At 41.9% G+C, this 23,042-nt stretch overlaps 1 protein-coding gene across 2 annotated transcripts in view; it reads left to right on the forward strand.

The window, feature by feature from the left end:
• COL14A1 (collagen type XIV alpha 1 chain) overlaps positions 1 to 23,042 on the forward strand; it is a 417,802-nt gene that overhangs the window by 131,452 nt on the left and 263,308 nt on the right. For both annotated transcript variants that reach the window (XM_030218565.1, XM_030218573.1), the window contains exons 11-13: positions 2,578 to 2,707; positions 6,126 to 6,271; positions 20,267 to 20,396. In XM_030218565.1, the coding sequence (XP_030074425.1) occupies positions 2,578 to 2,707; positions 6,126 to 6,271; positions 20,267 to 20,396 (406 nt within the window). The remainder of the gene's footprint in view (positions 1 to 2,577; positions 2,708 to 6,125; positions 6,272 to 20,266; positions 20,397 to 23,042) is intronic.

Below are 23,042 nucleotides of genomic sequence, written 5' to 3' on the forward strand. Positions count from 1 at the left end.
AAAGGACCCAACATGGGCATTCCTGAGGGGTGGAGAATGGGCAGAGCGAGGGTAGGATGAGCACTGATGCATGCATTTCATAAAATGAACACACATATGAACTGCAATTTTCTTTGGGGGTTGTCAGGAAGTCAGTTTTATAAAAGCGCATAGGTTCATACAATAGGTTATCTTTGTAAAATAGGTGGTAATCAAATACTAAACATTGGATTACCCTTACAAAATGATTTCCCATATATAATATTAATCCTCAGAAATCATACTTCCAATTTAAACAATTTAAATTAAAATAAACTTTATTAATAAATCACATAATAAAACCTGACTGACTAACTTACTGGCTGTATCAAAACTTACAATAATGTCAATATCAAGGATTATACAGTCAACATCTCTTCTTCTCAATAATAATATAAGTCTGTAACATGAAACGAATATACATTCATGCAAAATAATAAATACTCGAAGGAAAAAGTCTCTCACAGATTGATATCTCCTGCTTAATCCATGTCCATAACCACTGGTGACTGATCTCCGACCACTGTCTCAAATAAGCACTATTGTGCAAACTGTTCCCTTCGATCAGACTGTTACTCTCCAGTTCCAATGCTAATAATGAACAATATCAGCTGTAGGTAGTAAATCAGCGAGGGATACTATCCTTTACTCCAGTAGTCTGATGTCTCAATAATGACTAGTCCCAACGTAAACTCATATTTCGCAACACGGCGACATAAGCAGGTTTTGCATTGGGAGCGCCTCACTGAGGTAACTGCAAGTTCAGAGTTGACTGAGAATGAAGTGGTAATATCTATGTTTGGTAACTATCATCATTGATATTTTGGGTGTTCATTATCAGCATTGGAATTGGAGATTAATGGTCTGATCGAAGGGAACAGTTTGCACAATAGTTGCTTGTTTGAGACAGTGGTCGGAGATCAGTCACCAGTGGTTATCGTCATGGATTAAGCAGGAGATATCAATCTGTGAGAGACTGTTTCCTTCGAGTATTTATTATTTTGCATGAATGTATATTCATTTCATGTTACAGACTATTAATAAATCACATAATAAAGCCTGACTGACTAACTAACTAGCTGTATCAAAACTTACAATAATGTTAGTATCAAGGATTATACAGTCAACATATCTTCTTCTTAATAATATAAGTTTATTATATTTTAAATTGTTTAAATTGGAAGTATGATTTCTGAGGATTAATATTATAAAATAGGTGGAATATACGGTGGCAATTCTACAACTGGAAGCTTCCATTTTTTCACCCTGAGGGCACACAATGGAAGCCTATTCTATAAAGGCATCTGGGCACCAAGGTTGTATTAGAGAATAGTAATGTAATCCAGCATTGGCACAATTTACCAGCCATAGACCTGGCGGAACTACAGTTATGCAAATGTAGCAGGGACATGTGTAACTTAAATTACATGTATATGTGGGAGCCGCACCCATGTCCTGACCATACTCCGCCCAAGTATTTGGCCCTCTTGCATTTATGCGCTACGCCCTTTACATGCATCTTTACAGAATAGTTCTTAGTATCCTGCTGTCATTTGTCATGGGTACCTTTACAAGTCATTGATGAGGCCTCATTTGGAGTATTGTGTTCTGTTTTGGAGGCCGTATCTTGCTAAGCAAATATAAACACAGTGAAGAGAGATGAAAATGGTATGGGGTCTGCACCATAAGACATATAAAGAGAGACTTGATGACCTGAAGCTGTACACTCTGGAGGAAAGAAGCAACAAGGGTGATATGATACAGACATTCAAATATTTGAAAAGTATTAATCTACAAACAAACCTTTTCCAGAGATGGGAAGATGGTAGAACTAGAAAACATGAATTGAGGTTGTAGGGAGGGTGACTCAGGAATAACATCAAAAAGTACTATTTCATGGAGAGGGTGGTAGATACCTGGAATGCCCTCCTGCAGGAGGTGGTGGAGATGAAAATGATAATGGAATTCAAAAATATGGGGGATAAACACAAAGGAATCCTGTATGGAAAGAAAATGGAACCAAATAAACTTAGAACTGCTTAGATGGCAATTCCAGTAATTGGGAAACAAAGCCAGTGCTGGGCAGACTTCTCCGCATTGTGCCGTGATCGTGGCTCGACAGATTCAGCTTCAGTAGTTGGGGAACAAGGTCAGTGCTGGGCAGACCTCAATGGCCTGTGCCCTGAAAATGGCAAGGACAAATCAAGATCAAGCTTGCATATCTATTATCACATTATACTTTATGCCATGAGTTTATCTTGTTGGGCAGATTGGATGGACCATATCGGTCTTTATCTGCCATCATCTACTATGTTACTAGGTTACTGTGTTGTGCACATAAATGCTCGTTTTCTATATATTTATATGCACAAGGAGCTCATAAATATGGATGCCTAGATAATAGAATTGCCCTGCTAATTGCTCTGTTATAAAATTACCCTCCACACTGTGCAGACAGTTTAGTTAAATCCTATTTTTGTAGGCAAAGCAGTTAGCTGAGAAAGTTACGGTCCATATAACATAATTTCTTCATTTCAAGGACATTTTATCCCCTTATAGGTGGTGGTGGACGGAAGTGTTTCTACAGTAGTGCTGAAGAACCTCATGTCTTTGACTGAATATCAGCTAGCAGTATTTGCTGTATATATCGATTCTGCCAGTGAGGGCCTACGGGGCACTGAAACTACACGTAAGTACAGCCACGTGCAGAATACCAATGAACTCTCAACAGTAGAAGCTTTAAATAAATCAAGGAGATGAAAGAAAATGACTACATTTTTTTTTTTTACCATGATGCATGTCACAAGTAAGGAATTGGCCAATTGGTCTGTTGAAGAGGATTGCATTTGGGGGGGGGGGGGGGTAATATTCAGGCCATGGGCTGACCTAATCCTGGATATTCAATGTTGGGGCATGTGCAGCTCCCGTAATTGAATATCTGGGTATGTCCACTGACCCAGAAGTTAACTGGGTACCAGTTGATATTCAGTGCCTGGTTAACTCGGCGTATAACGTTAAGGCAGCTGTTTTATTTATTTATTTATTTATTTATTATCACATTCATACCCCACATTTTCCCAACTGCGTCAGGCTCAATGTGGCTTACATCACACTGCAAAGGCAAACGCCAATCCAGTAAATTAAGCTAATACAAAATAAAACCTATATAAGAAATATTGGAGAGGATGGGGAAGGATCGAAAGGAACAGGGAAACCAGGGGAGAGAAGGGAAGGGTGGATGTGTCCAGAATTGTCATAAAATTGATGTATATCAAGCAGTGGAGACCCTGGCTAAGTCCTTGGGGTAGGCCTTTCCAAATAAGATGGTCTTAAGCGATTTCCTGAAATTTAGATGGTTTTGGATGGTTTTTATAGTTTTTGGCAAAGCATTCCATAGTTGTGAGCTGATGAAGGAGAAGGATGAAGAATATGTGTATTTATACTTAAGACCGTTGCAGCTTGGGTAATGAAGGTTTAGGTATGAACGGGATAGTCTTAATGCATTCCTGGGTGGTAGGATGATTAGTTTAGTCATGTAGCCTGGAACTTCACCGTAGAGAATTTTGTGAACTAGGGAGCAGATTTTAAAGGTGATTCGATCCTTGACGGGAAGCCAGTGCAATTTCTCTCAGAGGGGTTTGGCACTTTCAAATTTGGATTTTCCATAAATTAATCTGGCTGCTGTGTTTTGGGCGGTCTGCAGTTTCTTAATAAGTTGCTCTTTACATCCTGCATAAACTCCAGTGCAGTAATCTAAGTGACATAATACAATTGACTGTATTAGGTTACGAAATACCTCTCTCGGGAAAAAAGGTTTTATCCGTTTTAATTTCCACAGTGAGAAGAACATATTTTACTGTCCAAACTTTATACACTTAGTGGCCCTTTTACAGAGCGGTGATAAGCCCAACGCGGGCTTGCCGCTCACTCTTCCGGGACTGCTGCCGGCCCAACGCAACCGCTAGTGGTAGTCCTGCCCTGAGTGCACACCATTTCCGGGGGGAAAAAGAAAACTTGGTGGTGGGGGGTGGCTCGGCAATGGCACGGGGGAGTGGGGGGGGGGGGGTCAGCAAAGGTGGGGGGGGGAGCTAAAATGTGCCCTCTCACCTCGGGCTCTGGACCCCCCTCCTGCCAAAGTCTGGCTACGCCCCTGAGTGATATTCATTGGCACTACCCACTATGCAGCTGTCTAGCTCAGTGGGGTTCAACCAGGGAAGAGCCACTCCTGCCCACTTAAACCATTCTTAATAGTGACCCCATGGTATCAAAAACCCACCCAGATCAATACATGCAAATGACTGTACAAATGAAGAAATTGATATGGGGGATAAAGAGTTGAAACATGGAGGTGCTGCATCCTTCCCCAGTATCGGATGCATAGATCTGCTCCATGACTGTCCCCCTAGTTGAAGCAAGCGCTAGCTAGTACACCCAGTACAGTCATGTTTACTAACTGGTCCCATAGACTGAAGATTTGATTTTCTTTAAAAAAAAATGCAGATGTGCAGATCTAGGCATGCAGTGGAATAAGACCAAGTACTGAAAGCATGTGGCCATGGGAAAAAGATACACTTTAGTAGTACACGACTTTCCTTAATTTTTGCTCTTCCCTGGCACCTAGTGGTACAGGAGGAGGGGAAGCCATGGAGAGAGAAAAAAAAGTTAGTGAAAAATGTGAAGGTGGTCTTAACAGGGTGTTCGAGAGATGAAAGTTAAGGAGGAAAAAATTGGTTTCTCAACAAAACAGTTTTATTTGTGACATTGCAGGCAAAAGAATTTCAGAGAGACAGGCCAAGCAATAGCACTGTGTATGGTCATATGCTGGTGAGGCAGAAGCCATCATTGACTGAGAACAAGTATGGATGTGTTTGACAGGGGCCAAATGGCCACATACATATATGACAGTACCCAAGAGAGTGCACATGTGTGTGACAAAATCTAAACGAGTGCATCATAGAGGCGGTATGAGCACTTGTGACAGACTGAGTGAGTATATATTTCTATAGGAGAAAGAGGTTAATGACGTTCTTACAGTATATGTGTATGACAGTCACGGGAGAGCATTCATGTATGAGACAGTAGCTGGGTGATATTGTGTTTGTGAGAGATAAAAGAATAAGTATGTATGTGTGTTTGTGTATCTGAACATAAGAACATCAAATAAACTGTTTAGAAGGAATGGATCCAGTGGAGATTGGGTGGCAACACTGGTAATTGAGAAGCAAAACCGGTGCTGGGCAGACTTCTATGGTCTACGCCCTGATTGTGACTGAATAGATATGGATGGGCTGGAGTGTAAATTTTAAGGGGCTTCGATGTTAGCTTCAGAATTTTTAGTACAAGAACAGTGCAGGGCAGACTTCTACGGTCTGTGCTCTGAGAATGGCAAGGACAAATCAAACTCGGGTATACATATAAAGTATCACATACCATATAAAATGAGTTTATCTTGTTGGGCAGACTGGATGGACCATACAGGCCTTTATCTGCCGTCATTTACTATGTTACTATGGTGAGTCAGACCAAGGGATATGCATTTATTAGTATGGAGGTAAAATCAATTTTAGTTGCTTTAACCCATGAGTCATAGTGTAAGGGCCTACTTTAGATAGAACATAGAAAATGGAATGGATGGGGTCGATATTCAGAGTAGTTTAAGTGGGCGGGTAGATTTTGATTCTGAAAGCTGTGACAAACCCATGCCCCTTTGCAAAGTAAACGTAAATAGTGGCTTTGTAAAGCTGAGTTTACAAGGGTAAGTGCTGGTATTCACATGTATACATTGTGAACAGGACTTCTAAAATAAGGGCCAAAGTTAATTTACATATGCTAAAAAAAAAAAACTAAAATGCATCCTGTTTAAAATGTTTTATCAAAATGGTGAATTGAACCAAAAAAAAAAAATGAAGAAAAGACCTGAAGAAATGTAAAAAAACAAACAAAAAAAACAACAAAAATATTTGCCCTGTGCATACTGCTAGTATTCTGTATAAATGATTGGGATTTAAATGTATGGATTACAATTAACATTTTTCTGGTGGAATCCATGAAAAAAATTGTTTTTTGGCCATCAGTAAAGTAGAGGGGCTTGTGTTTTTCTTTTGCAGTTGCTTTGCCAATGGCATCGGATCTTGAGTTGTATGATATCACACACAACAGTATGAGGACTAAATGGACTGGAGTGAAAGGAGCCACTGGTTATATGATTCTCTATGCACCCCTCACTGAGGAATTGTCACCAGATGAAAAAGAGGTAAGACGATGAAGATGTAGCACTTGTTCCTGAAATGTAGATGGCTCTCGTTATTGCTAAGTGTTGAAGTATTTACATGAGCAAATTATTACATGCCCAGGAGGCTGATTTTAAATGTTGGGTTTCATATTCTACTACTACTACTTATCATTTCTATAGCGCTACAAGGCATACGCAGCGCTGTACACCATACACAATAAGACAGTCCCTGCTCAAAGAGCTTACAATCTAGATAAGACAGGTAACAGAACAATTAAGGGTAAGGGAATAAAGAGGTGAGAATAAAAGGACAGGGCAAGTGAGTAGTGGTTAGGAGTCAAAAGCAGTGGTAAAGAGGTGAGCTTTAAGTTTGGACTTGAAAACGGCCAAAGACTGGGCTAGACGTACAGGCTCGGGAAGTCTATTCTAGACGTGAGGTGCAGCAAGATAAAAGGAACGGATTCTGGAATTAGCAGTAGAGGAGAAGGGGACAGATAAGAGAGATTTATCTACAGAACGGAGTACCCAAGGGGGGTTACAAGGTTCAAAACCATTTAATCAGATAGGAGAGGCTCCTATCTGGTTAAATCAGGGGTGGGAAACCTTTATACACAGAGGGCCATGTGAATGTCAATATCCTCTCTAGTGGGCCATACACAGAAGCTTAACAAATGTGCCATATAATTCACTGCCAACGAAATTCAAAGCAATGAATGAATGAACACAAATTACTATCAACTGTATTTATTGACAGGGAAGAGAACTTGAATTGTAATCTAAACTACCAAAAACAGGCTCTCCAAAAACAATATTGATGCAGAGACACACCAATTGGAATGAAAAAGTCTCAAAGAGCTCCAGGCTTAAAAGCCCTCGGAGCTTAGTCTCTTCATCATTGGCACAAAAAAAACTTTCCCATCTGAAGTGTTTCAAAACTTTTCAGAACTTTTTAAAGTACCAGTGTGTCTTTCCAAACAGTTACTAACATTGTCAAACAAGTCTTGTCCTGTTGTATCCTTTAGTGGTTCCACTAACAGCAAAACACGGGTTAATGGTGTTTGTGCAGGCTTTTTGTGTATATTTCCCATGATCTCACAGGCCACCTAAAATTCAATGGTGGGCTGCTTGTGGGCACATGCCCACGCCTGGGTTAAATGGTGCTCAGCTGACTATCTGGGAATATTGAATGTCAGTTACCTGGATAGTTCTGCTGAATATCCCCCCTCTAACCGGTCAAACAGAAACTGGCTATCTTGTGGGTGGTCTGGGATGGAGTTGGCACTATCTGGTTAAGTATAAATACAATACACAAAAAAAGGAGCTGAATGAGCATTATGACACAGAGTACATTCAGATATTGAAGCCAAAGATACATATAAGAGAGGCAGGAAAAAAGTGGAGAAAATACCTCAGTCTACCTTGAAAGTAAAGCCCACACTGCTAATAAGCAGCGACAGACAAAAAAGGCTACCCACGAGAAACATCAGCAGTCATAAAAACTCCACAACCCAACTTACAACAGTATCTTTCTTTTTATATATATTTTGTAAAAAAAATAATGTTCCATTTTAAGAAGATAACATTTTAAATATTCTTTGAGCCTGCTAGGGTTTGGTGGTTGTTAACAGAGTCTTCTACAGCAGCATAAGCGAAACAAGGCCGCTGCCAAGAACTCCAACAAAATGTCCCTCAGAGCGGTGTAGTATCTCACTGGAGGACCCGTTTCCCCTTCATCAGCCAGTGGCTCTCTTTTTTTGTATTCAAGATACTCCAGAGGGTGAAGGATATTTGAACTGTGACTCTTTCTTGAAAACAACTGGGTCCTTTTACTAAGGTGCGCTGAAAAATGGCCTGCGTTGTCGTAGACACGTGTATTGGATGTGTGCAGGTCCATTTTTCAATGCGCCTGCAAAAAGGCCTTTTTAAAATTTTTGGCTGAAAATTAACGTGCGGCAAAATGAAAATTGGCACACGTCCATTTTGGGCCTGAGACCTTACCACCACCCATTCACTTAACGGTAAGGTCTCACACGTTAACTGGGCGGTAATTGTCAGCACACGTGCAATGCCCAGTTAGCACCGTGTTCTAGAAAATAAAATATATTTTCCGGCGCGTGTACTGGATGCATGTAAAAAATGAAATTTCCGCCTGGGCCACGGGGTAGCCAGGTGGGAGTTCCGAATTGGCACAGTTACATTTTTCAGCGCACCAGATTCTGTATATGCACCTGAAAAATCTGCGTGGAACAAATTTCCGCCTAAATGTATTCTATAAGCGGCGCTTACATTTAGACGTGGTATATAGAATATGCTTAGTTGACATCTCAACGCATAGAACTATGCACATCCATTTATATAAAGGAAAATGTAGTGTTAATACCAGCGTGTAGATTTAGACATAGAGGGCCATATTCTATAACAGTGTGCGTAAATTTTGGAACATCCATGAAACACCCATTTCTCCACCCATATCCATGCCCCTTTTTGGCTGCGTGCATTAGAATTTAGGCACTCTGCATTACAGAATACTTTTAGCGAGTTGTGCACCTAAATTCTAGTTATTGCCAATTACTACTACTACTACTACTACTTAACATTTCTAGAGCGCTACTAGGGTTACGCAGCGCTGTACAATTTAACAAAGAGAGACAGACCCTGCTCAAAGAGCTTACAATCTAATAGACAAGTGAACGGTCAGTCCGATAGGGGCAGTCAAATTGGGGCAGTCTGGATTCACCGAACGGTAAGGGTTAGGTGCCAAACGCAGCATTGAATAGGTGGGCTTTAAGCAAAGACGTGAAGACGGGCAGGGAGGGGGTTTGGCGTAAGGGTTCAGGAAGGTTGTTCCAAGCATAGGGTGAGGCGAGGCAGAATGAGCGGAGCCTGGAGTTGGCGGTGGTGGAGAAGGGTACTGAGAGGAGGGATTTATCCTGTGAACGGAGGTTACGGGCGGGAACGTAAGGGGAGATGAGGGTAGAAAGATAGTGAGGGGCATCAGACTGAGTGCATTTGTAGGTAAGAAGGAGAAGCTTGAATTGAATGCGGTATCTGATCATTATTGCTTGTTAAGTGCTGTTATCAGCTCTGATTAGCTTGTTAAGCCAACTGAGTTACAAGCATTGTTATAGAATACACTTGGATTTCGGAGCGGAACACTAGGCGCGATATACAGAATTCGGGGGATAGTTCGCCAACTCATCTTTTCATGAGCCAATTCCAACTTCAGCTCCACTGTGGAATTCAAAGTCACTGTGACGTCATCCAAATACCTCAGTTCCCTCAGTAAGAATAACAAGAAACTGGGGGTACAGAAGCCCTCTGAGGACAACCAGTCTTGGAGAAAAGCCAGTTCCTGGTGCCTCAGCTCAGTGCTTCAAAATAAAAGCTCAATGGTCCGAGTAACATTAAGGAAAGAGTGTTCTCAACTACATTTGAACTGAAGTGGACTCAACACAGATCTATGCTTTGCTAAAATATATCATCATCAGGAGTCCAAACTAAAAAAAAAAAAAAAGATATATAAACAGGTCACCATAATATCACCCTTATAAAAATACATAAATATCAAAAAACTTCTTCACAGTGACTAAACCAGGGTAAGCACCCCCAAAGTCACAACCTCGTAACCAAGGCTAACCACCTTATGCAGGAACCATCAGCTGCAACGCTTTCACCCCTTAAATCCCTCATGAATCCATTCCCTAAATCCACTTCACCTCTTTATTTAATCCTTGTGGTTCTACTGTTTGACACATATAAATCACCCTCTGTTCTCTTCTGACCAATATCTCTGAGATATCACCTCCACATGGAAAACCTTATTTCAGACCGTTAAAATGCATTTTAGTGTGGTCATTAGCTATCCTACGGTCATGCAGGAAAAAATTTTTCCTCATGTATTGTGCGAGGGAAAGTCTGCACTAGGTAAGGGTTGGTTGAAAGGAATGGGTATTTAGCAGCATACCCTCTCTCAATCTAACCCAACCACCCTGTCCCCAAGTCCAGCAACCTCCTTTTCCCCAACCCAAAGCAACCCTCCCCTGTCCTTCAATAGTAAAAAATAAAATACCTGGTGGTCTAGTGGGACCCCCACCCATCTGATCAAATCCGATCATAAGAACATAAGAATAGCTATACTGGGTCAGATCAGTGGTCCATCTAGCCAAGTGTCCTGCTTCCAACAGTAGCCAATTCAGGTCACAAGTACCTGGCAGAAACCCAATTAGTAGCAACATTCCATGCTACCAATCCCAGAGCAAGTACTGGCTTCCCCCATGTCCATCTCAATAACAGACTATGGACTTTTCCTCCATGAACTTGTCCAAACCTTTTTTAAACTCAGATACGCTAACCGCTGTTACCATATCCTCCGGCAATGAGTTCCAGAATGTAACAATTCCTTGAGTGAAAAAACATTTACTCCTATTTGGTTTAAAAGTATTTCCATGTAATTTCATTGAATGCCCCCTGGTCCTTGAACTTTTTGAAAGAGTGAAAAGTCTACTCACTTTTACCCATATTACACTACTCAGGATTTTGTAGACCTCAGTCATATCCCCCTCAGCTGTCTCTTTTCCAAGGTGAAGAGCCCTAACCTCTATAGCCTTTCCTCATATGGGAGGAGTTCCATCCCCTTTATCATTTTGGTCACTCTTCTTTGAATCTTTTATATTTCCTCTATATTTTTTTTGAGATACAGTGACCAGAATTGAACGCAATACTCAAAGTAAGGTCACACCATAGAGCGATTCAGAGGCATTATAATATTCTTGGTCTTATTTTGCTTTCCTTTTCTAATAATTCCTAGCATCCTGTTTGCTTTTTTGCCACCACCACACACTGGGCAGAAGATTTCAGCATATTGTCTACCTAGATCTTTTTCTTGAGTGCTGACTCCTAATGTGGACCCCTCACCCTCAAACCCAACCTCAAAAAAATCCCTGGTATTCCAATGGCTCCTTTCTCCCACCCTCCACCCTGACCAGGTCATCATTTCCTCCCCAATTAAAAAATTAAATCTCTGATGTCCAGTGGCACCCTCAACCCTTACCTAAGCCCCCTTGAACCCCAAAGATCCATACGTCAAAGAGGCAGCAGTGATGCCTATCCACTTCTGTTTCCAGCGCTGTCATCCTGGGGTGCCCTAGGCAAGGCTAGACTACCATACAAGGTAATTTTTCCCTTATATGACAAATTTACCCTGGCTGGTATAATGTGCTTTTTTTTAGTCGTGGTCAATTGCGCCAAATAAAACCTGGTGTAAATCCCAATGCCCAAATTAGGTGTGGAGTGGATGTATTCTATAACAAAGTGCCCAGATTTCAGAAACACCCATGACCCACTTTTCAACTATGCAACGTATTTATGTGCACCACTTATAGAATATGCTTAGCAAGTAGTGTGCATAAATTCTAATTAATGCCAATTAGTGCTGATTATTGGTTGTTAACATCTAATTTTCAGTGCTGATTAACTTGTTAACTAATGTGTATTTTTATGGAATACGCTTCAATTTCTGCGTGATATATAGAATCCCGGGGCTAGTGTGTGGTACATACTGAGGGGCATAATCAAACGAAAATGTCTATCTCCATGGGCGTTTATCTCCAAGAACGGGTCCGTGAAGGGGCGGACCGAACCGTATTTTGGGAAAAAATAGACGTCCATGTTTTATTCGACAATTTGTGAGCTGGGCGTTTTTGTTTTTCAGCGATAATGGAAAATGAAAGCGCCCAGCTCAAAAACGAATAAATCCAAGGCATTTGTTCATGGGAGGGGCCAGGAGTCGTAGTGCACTGGTCCCCCTCACATGCCAGGACCCCAACCGGGCACCCTAGGGGGCACTGTTACAAAAAAAAAAAAAAAGGTAAAAGAGCTCCAAGGTGCATAGCACCCTTCCCTTGTGTGTTGAGCCCCCCAAATCCCCCTCAAAACCCACCACCCACAAGTCTACACCATTACTATAGCCCTAAGGGGTGAAGGTGGGTACAATGGGTTTGGGGGGGCGGTGTGGAAGGCTCCCATTTACCAGCACAAGTGTAACAGGTGGGGGGAATGGGCCTGGGTCTACCTGCCTGACGTCCACTGCACCCCCTAATAACTGCTCCAGTGACCTGCATACTGCTGCCAGGGAGGTGGGTATGACATTTGAGGGTGAACATAAAAAGTTGTGAAACGGCATATTTTTGTGGTGGGAGGGGGTTTGTGACCACTGAGGGAGTCAGGGGAGGTCATCCCCGACTCCCTTCAGTGGTCATCTGGTCATTTAGGGCACTTTTTGGGGCCCTATTCATGGAAAAACAGGGTCCAGGAAAAGTGCCCTAAATTCTCGCTAAAAACGCATATTTTTTTTCCATTATCGGCGAAAGGCGCCTATCTCTGATCGGCCGATAACCACGCCCCAGTTCCGCCTTCACCACGCCTTTGACACACCCCCATCAACTTTGTCCGCATCTGTGACAGAGTGCAGTTGAAAACGTCCAAATTTGGCTTTCGATTATACCGCTTTATTCGTTTTTGTGAGATAAACGTCTATCTCCCGATTTGGGTCGCAATATAGGCGTTTTTCTTTTTCAATTATAAGCTGGACTGCGTGCTAACAATTGTGCAGTTAGAGCAGGTCCATTTAGCTTCTTATAAATAGGAGCCGCCAAACTAATTGCCACTAGAGTACCATGCATTAATGAACATTTTAACACAGGTGCTCCAAAGAACATAGTGCCTCCCCCCCCACACACATCCCCAATAGTTACTGCAATACATTAACACTTACTACATGTTGTGATAACCGCAAAATTTAAAGTGCTTTAGTAAAAGGACCCCTCAATTACCTTTACCTTCTTTATGGAAGGAAACTGTAGCCATCTCTCAACAGTGAAGTCTACTGACTGGACTCATATTACACACTTAAAGGGAGTTGTGATGTGTGCCCCTGTCCAAAGGGTTATCACTGTGATGGGTAGCTGCAAACGAAGGCTTATTGCATGGAATCCCAGCTCCAATTCCGATTCTGCTGGAAGCTCATAGAAGTGTACCCCTCCTCCCTGCCTCCCCCCAGAAAGATAAGCAAGTGAGAGAAGTTCAAATGTTATCCAAGGTTATACAGATGGAAACAGGAACTAATACAATTTCGCCATGAATCGTTTCAAGAGAAGGCTCAGGATTTTCTTGTAACTGCTCCAAGACCTTCCAGCATCTCTTAGAAAGTTGTGCTCTATATATTGCATGCTCCTAGTAAGTTCTGCTCACAGCTAAGAAACAGCTAGTTATATGGCAGTTCCCCAATCACAATGAAAATAATGTTTAATATTTTAAAGCGTTTCTATATTGCATATCAGAACATCCTTTGTTGTTTACAATGAGGCTCATTTTCAAAGCATTTAGACATAAAGTTCCATAGGTTGCCATCGAACTTTGTAAGTCTAAGTGCTTTGAAAATTCACCTTAATAGCACATATATAATAGATTATTTAGAGCTCCTTTTATTAAGATGTGCTAATGAATTTAATGTGCACTAACAATTTACTGTGCATTAAGAGCAAGATTCTATATATGGTGCCAAAAAAATTGGCTCCAGTGAGCGATAAGCATCCCAAGGAGATGAGACTGACTGTCCCTTGACAAAGCATTTGAGCGAAACAGGCACCTGTCGGGATAGTAAGAACTCCTGGGATCGCTCAATAATATGCACACAGATAAACGTTTGAATTTTGATATATACAAAAAATATATAAAAAAATAAGAAAACTTCCACTGAATTCAACTGGGTCACTTAATTGCACAAGAAGTTTTCCAGTTGTGATTTGATTAGCAGACGTAATAAAAAAAATATATATATAAAAACAGGTATGGATGGTAGGGGGTTGTCTATGATTAAAGTTGCCACATGAAATAGGCATACCAGATTGACACAAGCTTGCTGCCTAAAGTGACTGTATGAGACTTCCCTAAAAACATACCTACCGAGTGATTAAGTGATTACATCTCTACTACTTTGTTTTTTGTTTTGTTTATTCACATATAAAAAGTAGAGCGCCATTAAGATTTTAACTTTAGGCATAGCCATTTGCACCAACTGAAACGTGATGCAAATATACACGTGTACATTATGCATCTATCCCCTGTCATTCTATAACAATGTGAGTAAATGTTAGGCATGCCCCCATTTTGCCATGACCCTTCCATCCCTGCACCCCCTTTTTAAACTCATGCTTAAATTTATGCTCGTGCAAGCTGTCTTTTCACTGGAGCACGGCTTTGCCTTGGTGATGTGAATAGAACTTGCTATTTTTTCTACGATGTGGTTCACGTTTGTCTTTTAATACCTTATGTTGGAGTGTACACACGGCTTTCAACAAGCTTTTGACAGATTGCAACATAGCCCCTGATGCAGCCCTGCTGGACGAAACACAGCCTGTTTCGGACAATATTTTAATTTGCAACTCTACTAAAAGTTTGTGTATATCCACTACTGATCTGCTCTCTTGTTTTCCACTTTGGAGTTTGAGGATCGTCTGCCTTGCTGTTTCTTGGGACTAAATTTATGCACGTAAATACCAATGAAATCTAATTAGTACAAATAATTGCTTGTTAAAAAGCCAATTGTTGGTGCTAATTAGCTTGTTATTCAGTTAAGTTGTGCGTGCAAATTGGGCGTGCACCCAAATTTGCATGCACAATTTTTAGAATCTTTTATAGATTTAGGGAATAAGTGCCATGCAGCCCATAGGTATACAGTGGGTTGTGCAAAATTTAGTGTGTGTTAATTATCAGTGTACCTTATTAAAATGACCCCTTAGACAGGTTACACTTCAAAATAATTGTAATGTAAAAGTTGTTTCCTCTCTTTGTGTGTGCATAAATATATAATGCTGTATTTCAGAGAGTATTTGACCTTTGCTGATATTTTAGGAATGAGCACTACCAATGCCAATGTGAATTTTCAGCCAAACAGGCACAAAAGAAATTTGTACTCCAGTTTCTAAAGTTAAGCATCTGTTTTCTCTCATTCTGTGAAGACTCGGGGCCAGGTTTACTGAAGAGTTTATACTTTTTAAAACTTTATTGTTTTTACCTCTTGTGCAATTTGTACAACAGGCTCCAAGAATTCCTTAGAGGTTTGTATGCAGCAATTCAAGACAACCATGAAAATAAACCAATATATATTAAAACATTCTCATTCTTCTGGTGTTATGGTTTTTAAGAAATTTTCCATCTCTCTATGGGGCCCTTTTACAGAGCAGTGGTGAGCCCAATGTGGGCTTACCGTACACTAACCTGGAACTACTGTTGGCCTAACACGGGCACCGGCGGTAGTTCCAGCCCTGGTGTGTGCCATTTGCCGCACTACAGAAAATAGCTAGATATTTCCCAGCGCGGCGCTAACCCGGTTACCACTGGGTTAACACGGGAGCCCTTAATGCCACCTCAGTGTGTGGCATTAAGTGCTCCTCCCCGCATGGCCACACGGTAAGTAAAATCTTACCGCATTGCCATGCCATTTTTTGGCCTTTTACACGCTGCAGTAAAAAGAGCTTGCAGCAGTAAGGGTCCCTCATGAGTCCTTCACAGGAACCCAGGGATCAGCAGCATATGAGCCACAAAGTGAAGAGTCCTTTTATTAAGCTGCGATAAGCACTACCACGTGCTTACTGCAGGGTAAAAAGCACTACCGCGTGGCGCGATTAGGTGTCCCTCATTAGTTCTGCAATTGGCGTGTGCTACCTATACGATAAAAAATAGAATTTATATTTTAGTATGGGGGGGTCTGTCTGGGGTGGACAGTTGGCATGTACTGTGCTAATTGGTTAGTTCATCTACATCGTCTCACTCTAACCAATTAGCATGTCAGCCCTTATATCCTATAAAATAGATGGAAGTAAAGAGGGACATTTTTGAAAGGGATGTCCAAGTTTTGATTTGGACGTCCTTGCAAAATGTCCCGATCCAGGGGCGGGGAAACCCGTATTTTCAAAACAAGATGGACGTCCATCTTTCGTTTCGAAAATACCGTCAGGGACGTCCAAATCCTTAAATTTGATCATCCTTAGAGATGGACGTCCGTAGACATGGACGTTTCTGATTTTCAGCGATTTTCGAAACCAAGGACGTCCATCTCAGAAGTGACCAAATGCAAGCCATTTGGTCGTGGGAGGAACCAGCATTTGTAGTGCACTGGTCCCCCTGACTTGCCAGGACACCAACCGGGCACCCTAGGGGGCACTGCAGTGGACTTCATAAATTGCTCCCAGGTACATAGCTCCCTTTCCTTGTGTGCTGAGCCCCCCAAAATCCCCCCAAAACCCACTACTCAAAACTGTACACCGCTACCATAGCCCTTATGGGTGAAGGGGGGCACCTAGATATGGGTACAGTGGGGTTGTGGTGGGTTTTGGAGGTCTCGCTGTTTCCTCCACAAACGTAACAGGTGGGGGGGGGGGGGGGATGGTGCTGGGTCCACCTGTCTGAAGTGCACTCACCCACTAAAACTGCTCCAGGGACCTGCATACTGCTGATGTCATACTCAGGGACCTGAGTATGACATCTGAGGCTGGCATAGAGGCTGGCATGACATATTTTAAAAGATGTTTTATGAGGGTGGGAACGGGTTAGTGACAACTGGGGGAGTAATGGGAGGTCATCCCCGATTCTCTCCATTGGTCATCTGGTCAGTTCAGACACCTTTTTGTGCTTTAGTCATAATAAAAACAGGTCCGGGTGAAAACGTCCAAGTGTTCGTCAGGGAGGTCCTTCTTTTTTTCCGTTATGGGTCAAGGACATCCAAGTGTTAGGCACGCCCAAGTCCCGCCTTCACTACGCCTCTGACACACCTCCTTGAACTTTGGCCGTCCCTGCGACAAAGTGCAGATGGGGACGTCCAAAATCGGCTTTTGATTATACCGATTTGTACGTCCCTGGGAGAAGGACGTCCATCTTCCGATTTATGTCGAAAGATGGACGTCCTTCTCTTTCGAAAACGAGCCCAAAAGGCTCACATACTAATAGGGAAATTACCGCATAGCAATTAGGAGGAAGATTATTTTACTGTCAAGTTAAAGTGGCCTCAGCGTGCAAGAAAGCTCCATGCTGGGGATAGTGCAAGACACTTTTTAGCACAGCTTTGTAAAAAGGGCCCCAATCTGGGCCCAATATTGAACTGCAGTGCTGCAGTGCCAACATCTGGGTGATTGCCAGTGTTAAATACCAGGGTAGGAGGGCTATCACCAAGAGTAACCTGGGTAATGACAATATTCAGTACTGTTACCCAAATAAACACGCAAATAGCTTTACTGTCTTGGATCGTTATCCAAACGCCAACAGTGAATATCTCCAGACTCCTGGTAAATCCCAGATTGCCCCATGCAAGAGATAATCTGGATAATGCCACTGAAAATCCGGGCCCCAGTCAGTGCTGCTCCCTGCATAAGTAGCCTTGAGTTTCAGGATGTTTGTATTTATGTTAGGGGAGCATGGGGAAAACCTTTTTTTTTGTTGGGTTTCATTTTTTCTTTTTTGCATTTACTAGCATAAACAGGGCAACGCTATATACTGCACAACAAATTAATTTCAATTAGTCGCTTAACTTTGGGCGCTAAAACTGGAATTAAGTGATAAAATAGAGCAAAACCTAAGTGCTTTATGGGCCGATGATCAGAAGCGAATGCAAGTGCCAGAGGCTATTAGTGCCATACTAACTTCTGCGTTTGCTACTGCCTCATGATCGGAGCTCCCGAGCGCATGAAACAATGCGCTCATGGGCTCTGACCGCAACTAGCATGCAAATGTATGCTAAACAGGGCTCTTAGTGCAAGTAGCATGCAAATGCATGCTAAACATATTCCTCCCCAATGATCAGCAGGCAGCATGCCAAACATTGATGCACTGTCCGCGGGAAACCCTACACCAGCTTGGAGCTGGCATTAGGGTTTGCAGACCATTGGTCTAGCATGCATTTGCATGCTAGCAGGCCCCCCATTCCCCCCAATACCTCCATTCCCCCCGACAGACCTTCAGTCCCCCGACCCCCCCGACACAAGATCATGGGGCAGACCTCCAGTCCCCCTGACCTCCTCGAGATAAGTTCACAGGGGGCTGGAGATCCAGCGGATCTCAAGCCCCCTAATCCCACTCGCATCCCCCTAAAATAGGCCTCTTGGCTCAGTGGGCTGCAAATCAAGCCCCCTTCAACTTGGTGGTCTAGTGGCCCTCTTCCCCACCCTCTTGTACCTTTATTGGAGGAGGAAAGTAGTACACTCTCTCCTATTCCAGCGCCATCTTGAAAATGGCAGCACCCAGCCCTGCTCAGTGCATCCTGTTATTATCTCTGATCACAGAGGTGGTAAAGCCCCACTCTGTTCCAGCACTATTTTTAGAGTATTTGGAACAACGTGGGACTTTCAATTATATGGGCATTACTGTGTAATGGCAAGGGAAGTGTTCAAATGGGTGGGGAATGGATGTGTCACACACTTAGGCACAATAATTATAGAATAGGTAATGGCCATGCACTAATGGGTAAATTAGTATGTGGGCATAACAAAAAAGTATGGCACGGCGGCCATTTTACTGCCGTGCTACAAGGGGCTGCAATGCATGGAAAACTCATGCGCTGACACCAGTCCTGGCCACTTTTTAGAATAGCTTGGTAAAAGGACCCCATAATCTCTCTCCTTCCTTCACTCCCTAACCCAGCTATTACCTCTTGCGAAAATTATAATCTCTCTCCCATGCCCCTGCCGCTGGTAGGAGGAGCCAGATCAGTCTTTCTTAGCTGTGACTGATTCTGCGTGTTTCTGTTTTAATCTTTTTTTAAAATTTAAATATTTTATTAATTTAAATAATTTGCATCAAGATAATACTCTTGAATAGCAATTTTTCAAATTCTGGAAGAAGTTTTCAAAGAAAATATGCACATATGGCAACAGCCTCAAAGAAAATTAAAATTTCAGTTGACAATATGAGGAACATCCAAGAATAGAAAAAATGCAGAGATCAATCATTAAAGTAATGCGTAATCAAAAAGAAAGAACCCACTGACTATCTGAGCCCCATACATCAATTCTCCAAAGCTCAGACATTAGTAGTGAAAACCCCTATATCTGGTTTCTTACTCTGAATGTAGGTTCTCAATTGTACAAGATCATAAAATACATATGAGGTTTCTCGCAACTATATTTTGCATTTACAAAGGGATCTGAGGAAAAATGTTGCTCCAAAAGTGACAGTCTCCTGCTTCATATCAAGAAACTGTTTCCTACGCTCCTGGGTGTTTTTTTTTTTTACATACATTGGGAAATATTCTAACCTTATAACAATCTGAAGTTTAAACCGCACACGAGTCCAGTGGGTCTTGTGAGATTACAGGATTCTGCACAGTTTGAAACTGGTGGAGGAGAAGGCAGTTGGAGGTAAGATGCCCCACTCTCTGTTTCCTCTTGTTGGTTAAAGGAAACTGTGCACTGGGCAGAACTTAGGGAAGGACTGCTGAAGTTGCTGATGTATGGTAGCACTGGGCATTCCAACATGTGGGGCCTAGGGAAACTGACTCAATTGCTCCCCTCCATGGTATAACCAATGCTATAAATCCTGTTTACTAGAAAAAGTTGAATATCAGATGTGCATTACCATTTCTTTGCTTTCAAAATTTTGGATGTGATTCTAGAACTTTAAATAGGCACCCAGACAGCACCTGGTAAGACCTATTCTATAAAGGAATTTAGTCTCCTGCTTTCTTTAATGAAATACTGGGTATCAGCAAAAATACGCACCTATAATTTAGTTGTGAGCACTTATACTAGCCATAGAACCAGCATAAATGCTTGCACCTAATTGCCAGTGATATACAATTAACTTAGAATATTATAAGTTACTGGCGTAAATGTGAATTATGCCCGTGCTCCACTCAGACTCCACTTTTATGTACATCTACCTGTAAAATATGCAAATTTTCTGCACTTGCTGTTTTCACTGTAAAGTCTGTGTGTCACACTGAATGGTATTTGTATGTGTCCTTTTCAGATAAAGGTTGGAGCACTGGTCACTGATGTTGAACTGGATGGATTGTCCCCCAGTACAGAATACACCGTAACAGTTTATGCTATGTTTGGGGAGGAAGCCAGTGACCCACTCACAGCACAAGAAACAACATGTATGTGGTGTCCCTTTGCCTATGTTCTCACAAAGCACTGCAAAAGACCGTTGAAAGGTGTTACGAGTAATATCGCTTCTGAACACCACTGGTAGGCTAGAAAAAAAGTTGCGGTTCGGAAGTGATATTATTCGTAACACCTTTCAACGGTCTTTGTAAAGACCATATTTGAAGACATAACATTTAAGATTGTCAGACAGGTGCACCAAGGTTCCTGAAGAAGGCACTTTTAGTGCCGAAACATGGCACCATGTTGAGACATCCTCTATTAAAATTTGTAATCCATTTTGAGTGTCTTTGGTCTGTTTAGAAGAGCCTGATTCTGTTCCCACTTCTAGCTTTCCTCTGTACATACACACATACATGTCACATTCCTACCTAAGAGCTAATCTATAAATATGCTCATATCTTGTGTTGCCAGTATTTGCAAAGGGGGCGTGCACATGGGCGGAGCCTGGGCAGGATGCACACTTACACTTTCACCTTAAAGTATGTGTGCATCTTTGGCATTCAGGCACCCGCAGTAACACAAGCTCTAGGGCTGGTGTAAATGTTTGCACCTAAATTCTAGGGGGTCAATATTCAGCTGGTGGTGCCTATCCTTTTGCTGACCGCTGCTGTTAAACCCAGAAATTCAACGCCAGGCCATGTCCAGGCTTTGGCATTGAATTTCTGGGTTTCCGGAGCTGGCTAATGCGTAGCCAGTTAAGGGCAATATTCAACACTTAAGTGGCCACTCACCTATACATAAAGATAGGAGGTTAGCTTGGCAGAGTTTAAAAAGGGGTTAGACGGTTTCCTAAAGGACAAGTCCATAAACCACTACTAAATGGACTTGGGGAAAAATCCACAATTCCAGGAATAACATGTATAGAATGTTTGTACGTTTGGGAAGCTTGCCAGGTGCCCTTGGTCTGGATTGGCCGCTGTCATGGACAGGATGCTGGGCTCGATGGACTCTTGGTCTTTTCCCAGTGTGGCATTACTTATGTACTTATAGAGGACTGACATTTTTGGGATCCTATTTATACGGTGACCTTGGCCAGCGCTAACTGGTTAGCACCCACTGAAAATTTGTGGTTATCCCCAAACAGGTGATTTAACCAGCCAGAAGCCATTTCTGACCGGTTAAATTGCTTTGAACATTGACACTCAGCAAATTCCCTCTAAGCTGAACGGGAGACCTCCAACTGCATTGCTGCTAGTGGGGAGCAGTGCTTCAATATTGTGTTTTCAATCACCAGGGACAGACAGGTTCCCTGGAATCCTGCAGAACTTGCCTGTCATTCACTATTGAAAATGTGACAGTGAAACAGCACCACCCACTGGCAGGACTGTAGGTGGAGGACACCCGCTCAGCTTAGAGGGAACAATGACCCTCAGGTGTTCATATTCTCAGTGTTGTTCAAAGTACCAGGTCAAAGTACTTAAGTACACATAAATGTATATTTTAATACTTAAGTAAAAGTACAGTGAAAAACGCATTAAGAAATTTACTTAAGTGAAAGTAAAACAAGTTATTGCCTAATATAATGCTTTCTGATTAAACAATAAAAGTACCACAACTACAATGAATGCAAATATTGTTAGTGTTTTTATCCCAACAATTTTATTGCAATACAATTCAATCCACTTTGCTTTTAGGAAAACTAGATTTTTAAAATTGACTGTTGCTCATATGAGTGTGCTTGTGAGTCATTAATACAGCACAACTAAACAAAGGTGTTCAACTGCACTAGCAGAAAGTGGATTATTCAGTCTGATAAAGAGTTCCTTCAAATCAGGCCAGGCTACAATATTACTGATGTCTTCTGACTGGGTCTGCAGGTTTTGATCAAGAGAATCTCTGAAACACTTGACTTCTGCATAGCAAATAATACATTACCATCATCATTGTCATTATCATCTGTATTAGAAGTAGTGCTGTATAACTCATCACTTGTATCTTCATCTTCATAATCATCATCATGCTGTCCAATTACAAAGAACATAAGAACACAAGAAAAGCCATACTGGGTCCGACCAATGGTCTATCTAGCCCAGTATCTTGTTTCCAGCAGTGGCCAAGCCAGGTCAGAAACCCAAATAGTTACAAATCCCAGGGCAAGCAGTAGCTTCCCCGTGTCTGTCTCAATAGTAGACTATGGACCTTTCCTCCAGGAACTTGTCCAAATCTTTTTTAAAACCCAGATATGCTAACTGCTGTTACTACATCCTCTGGCAAAGAATTCCACAGCTTAACTATTCGTTGAGTGAAAAAATATTTCCTCCTATTTGTTTTAAAAGAATTTCTTTGTAACTTCCTTGAGTATCCCTTGGTCTTTGTACTTTTGGAATAAGTAAAGAATCGATTCACTTCTACTCGTGCTACATCACTCATAATTTTGTAGACTCAATCGTATCTCTCCTTTGCTAAAGTCCTGGCAAGATCCTAAGGTTTCTGTTCTATCCTCATCCTTCTCGATCTGTCTGCTGCTTTTGACACTGATGATCACCACCTACTCCTTCATATTCCCTCCTCACTTGGATTTCGGGGCTCTGTTCTTTCTTGGTTTTCTTCTTATCTCTCTTGTCGCACTCTGGTAGATCCTCTTACACTTCTATCCCACTATCAATTGGTGTACCTTAGGGCTCTGTCTTGGGACC

This window comes from Microcaecilia unicolor, chromosome 1, assembly GCF_901765095.1.
Source record: "Microcaecilia unicolor chromosome 1, aMicUni1.1, whole genome shotgun sequence".
Taxonomy (NCBI): Eukaryota; Metazoa; Chordata; class Amphibia; order Gymnophiona; family Siphonopidae; genus Microcaecilia; species Microcaecilia unicolor.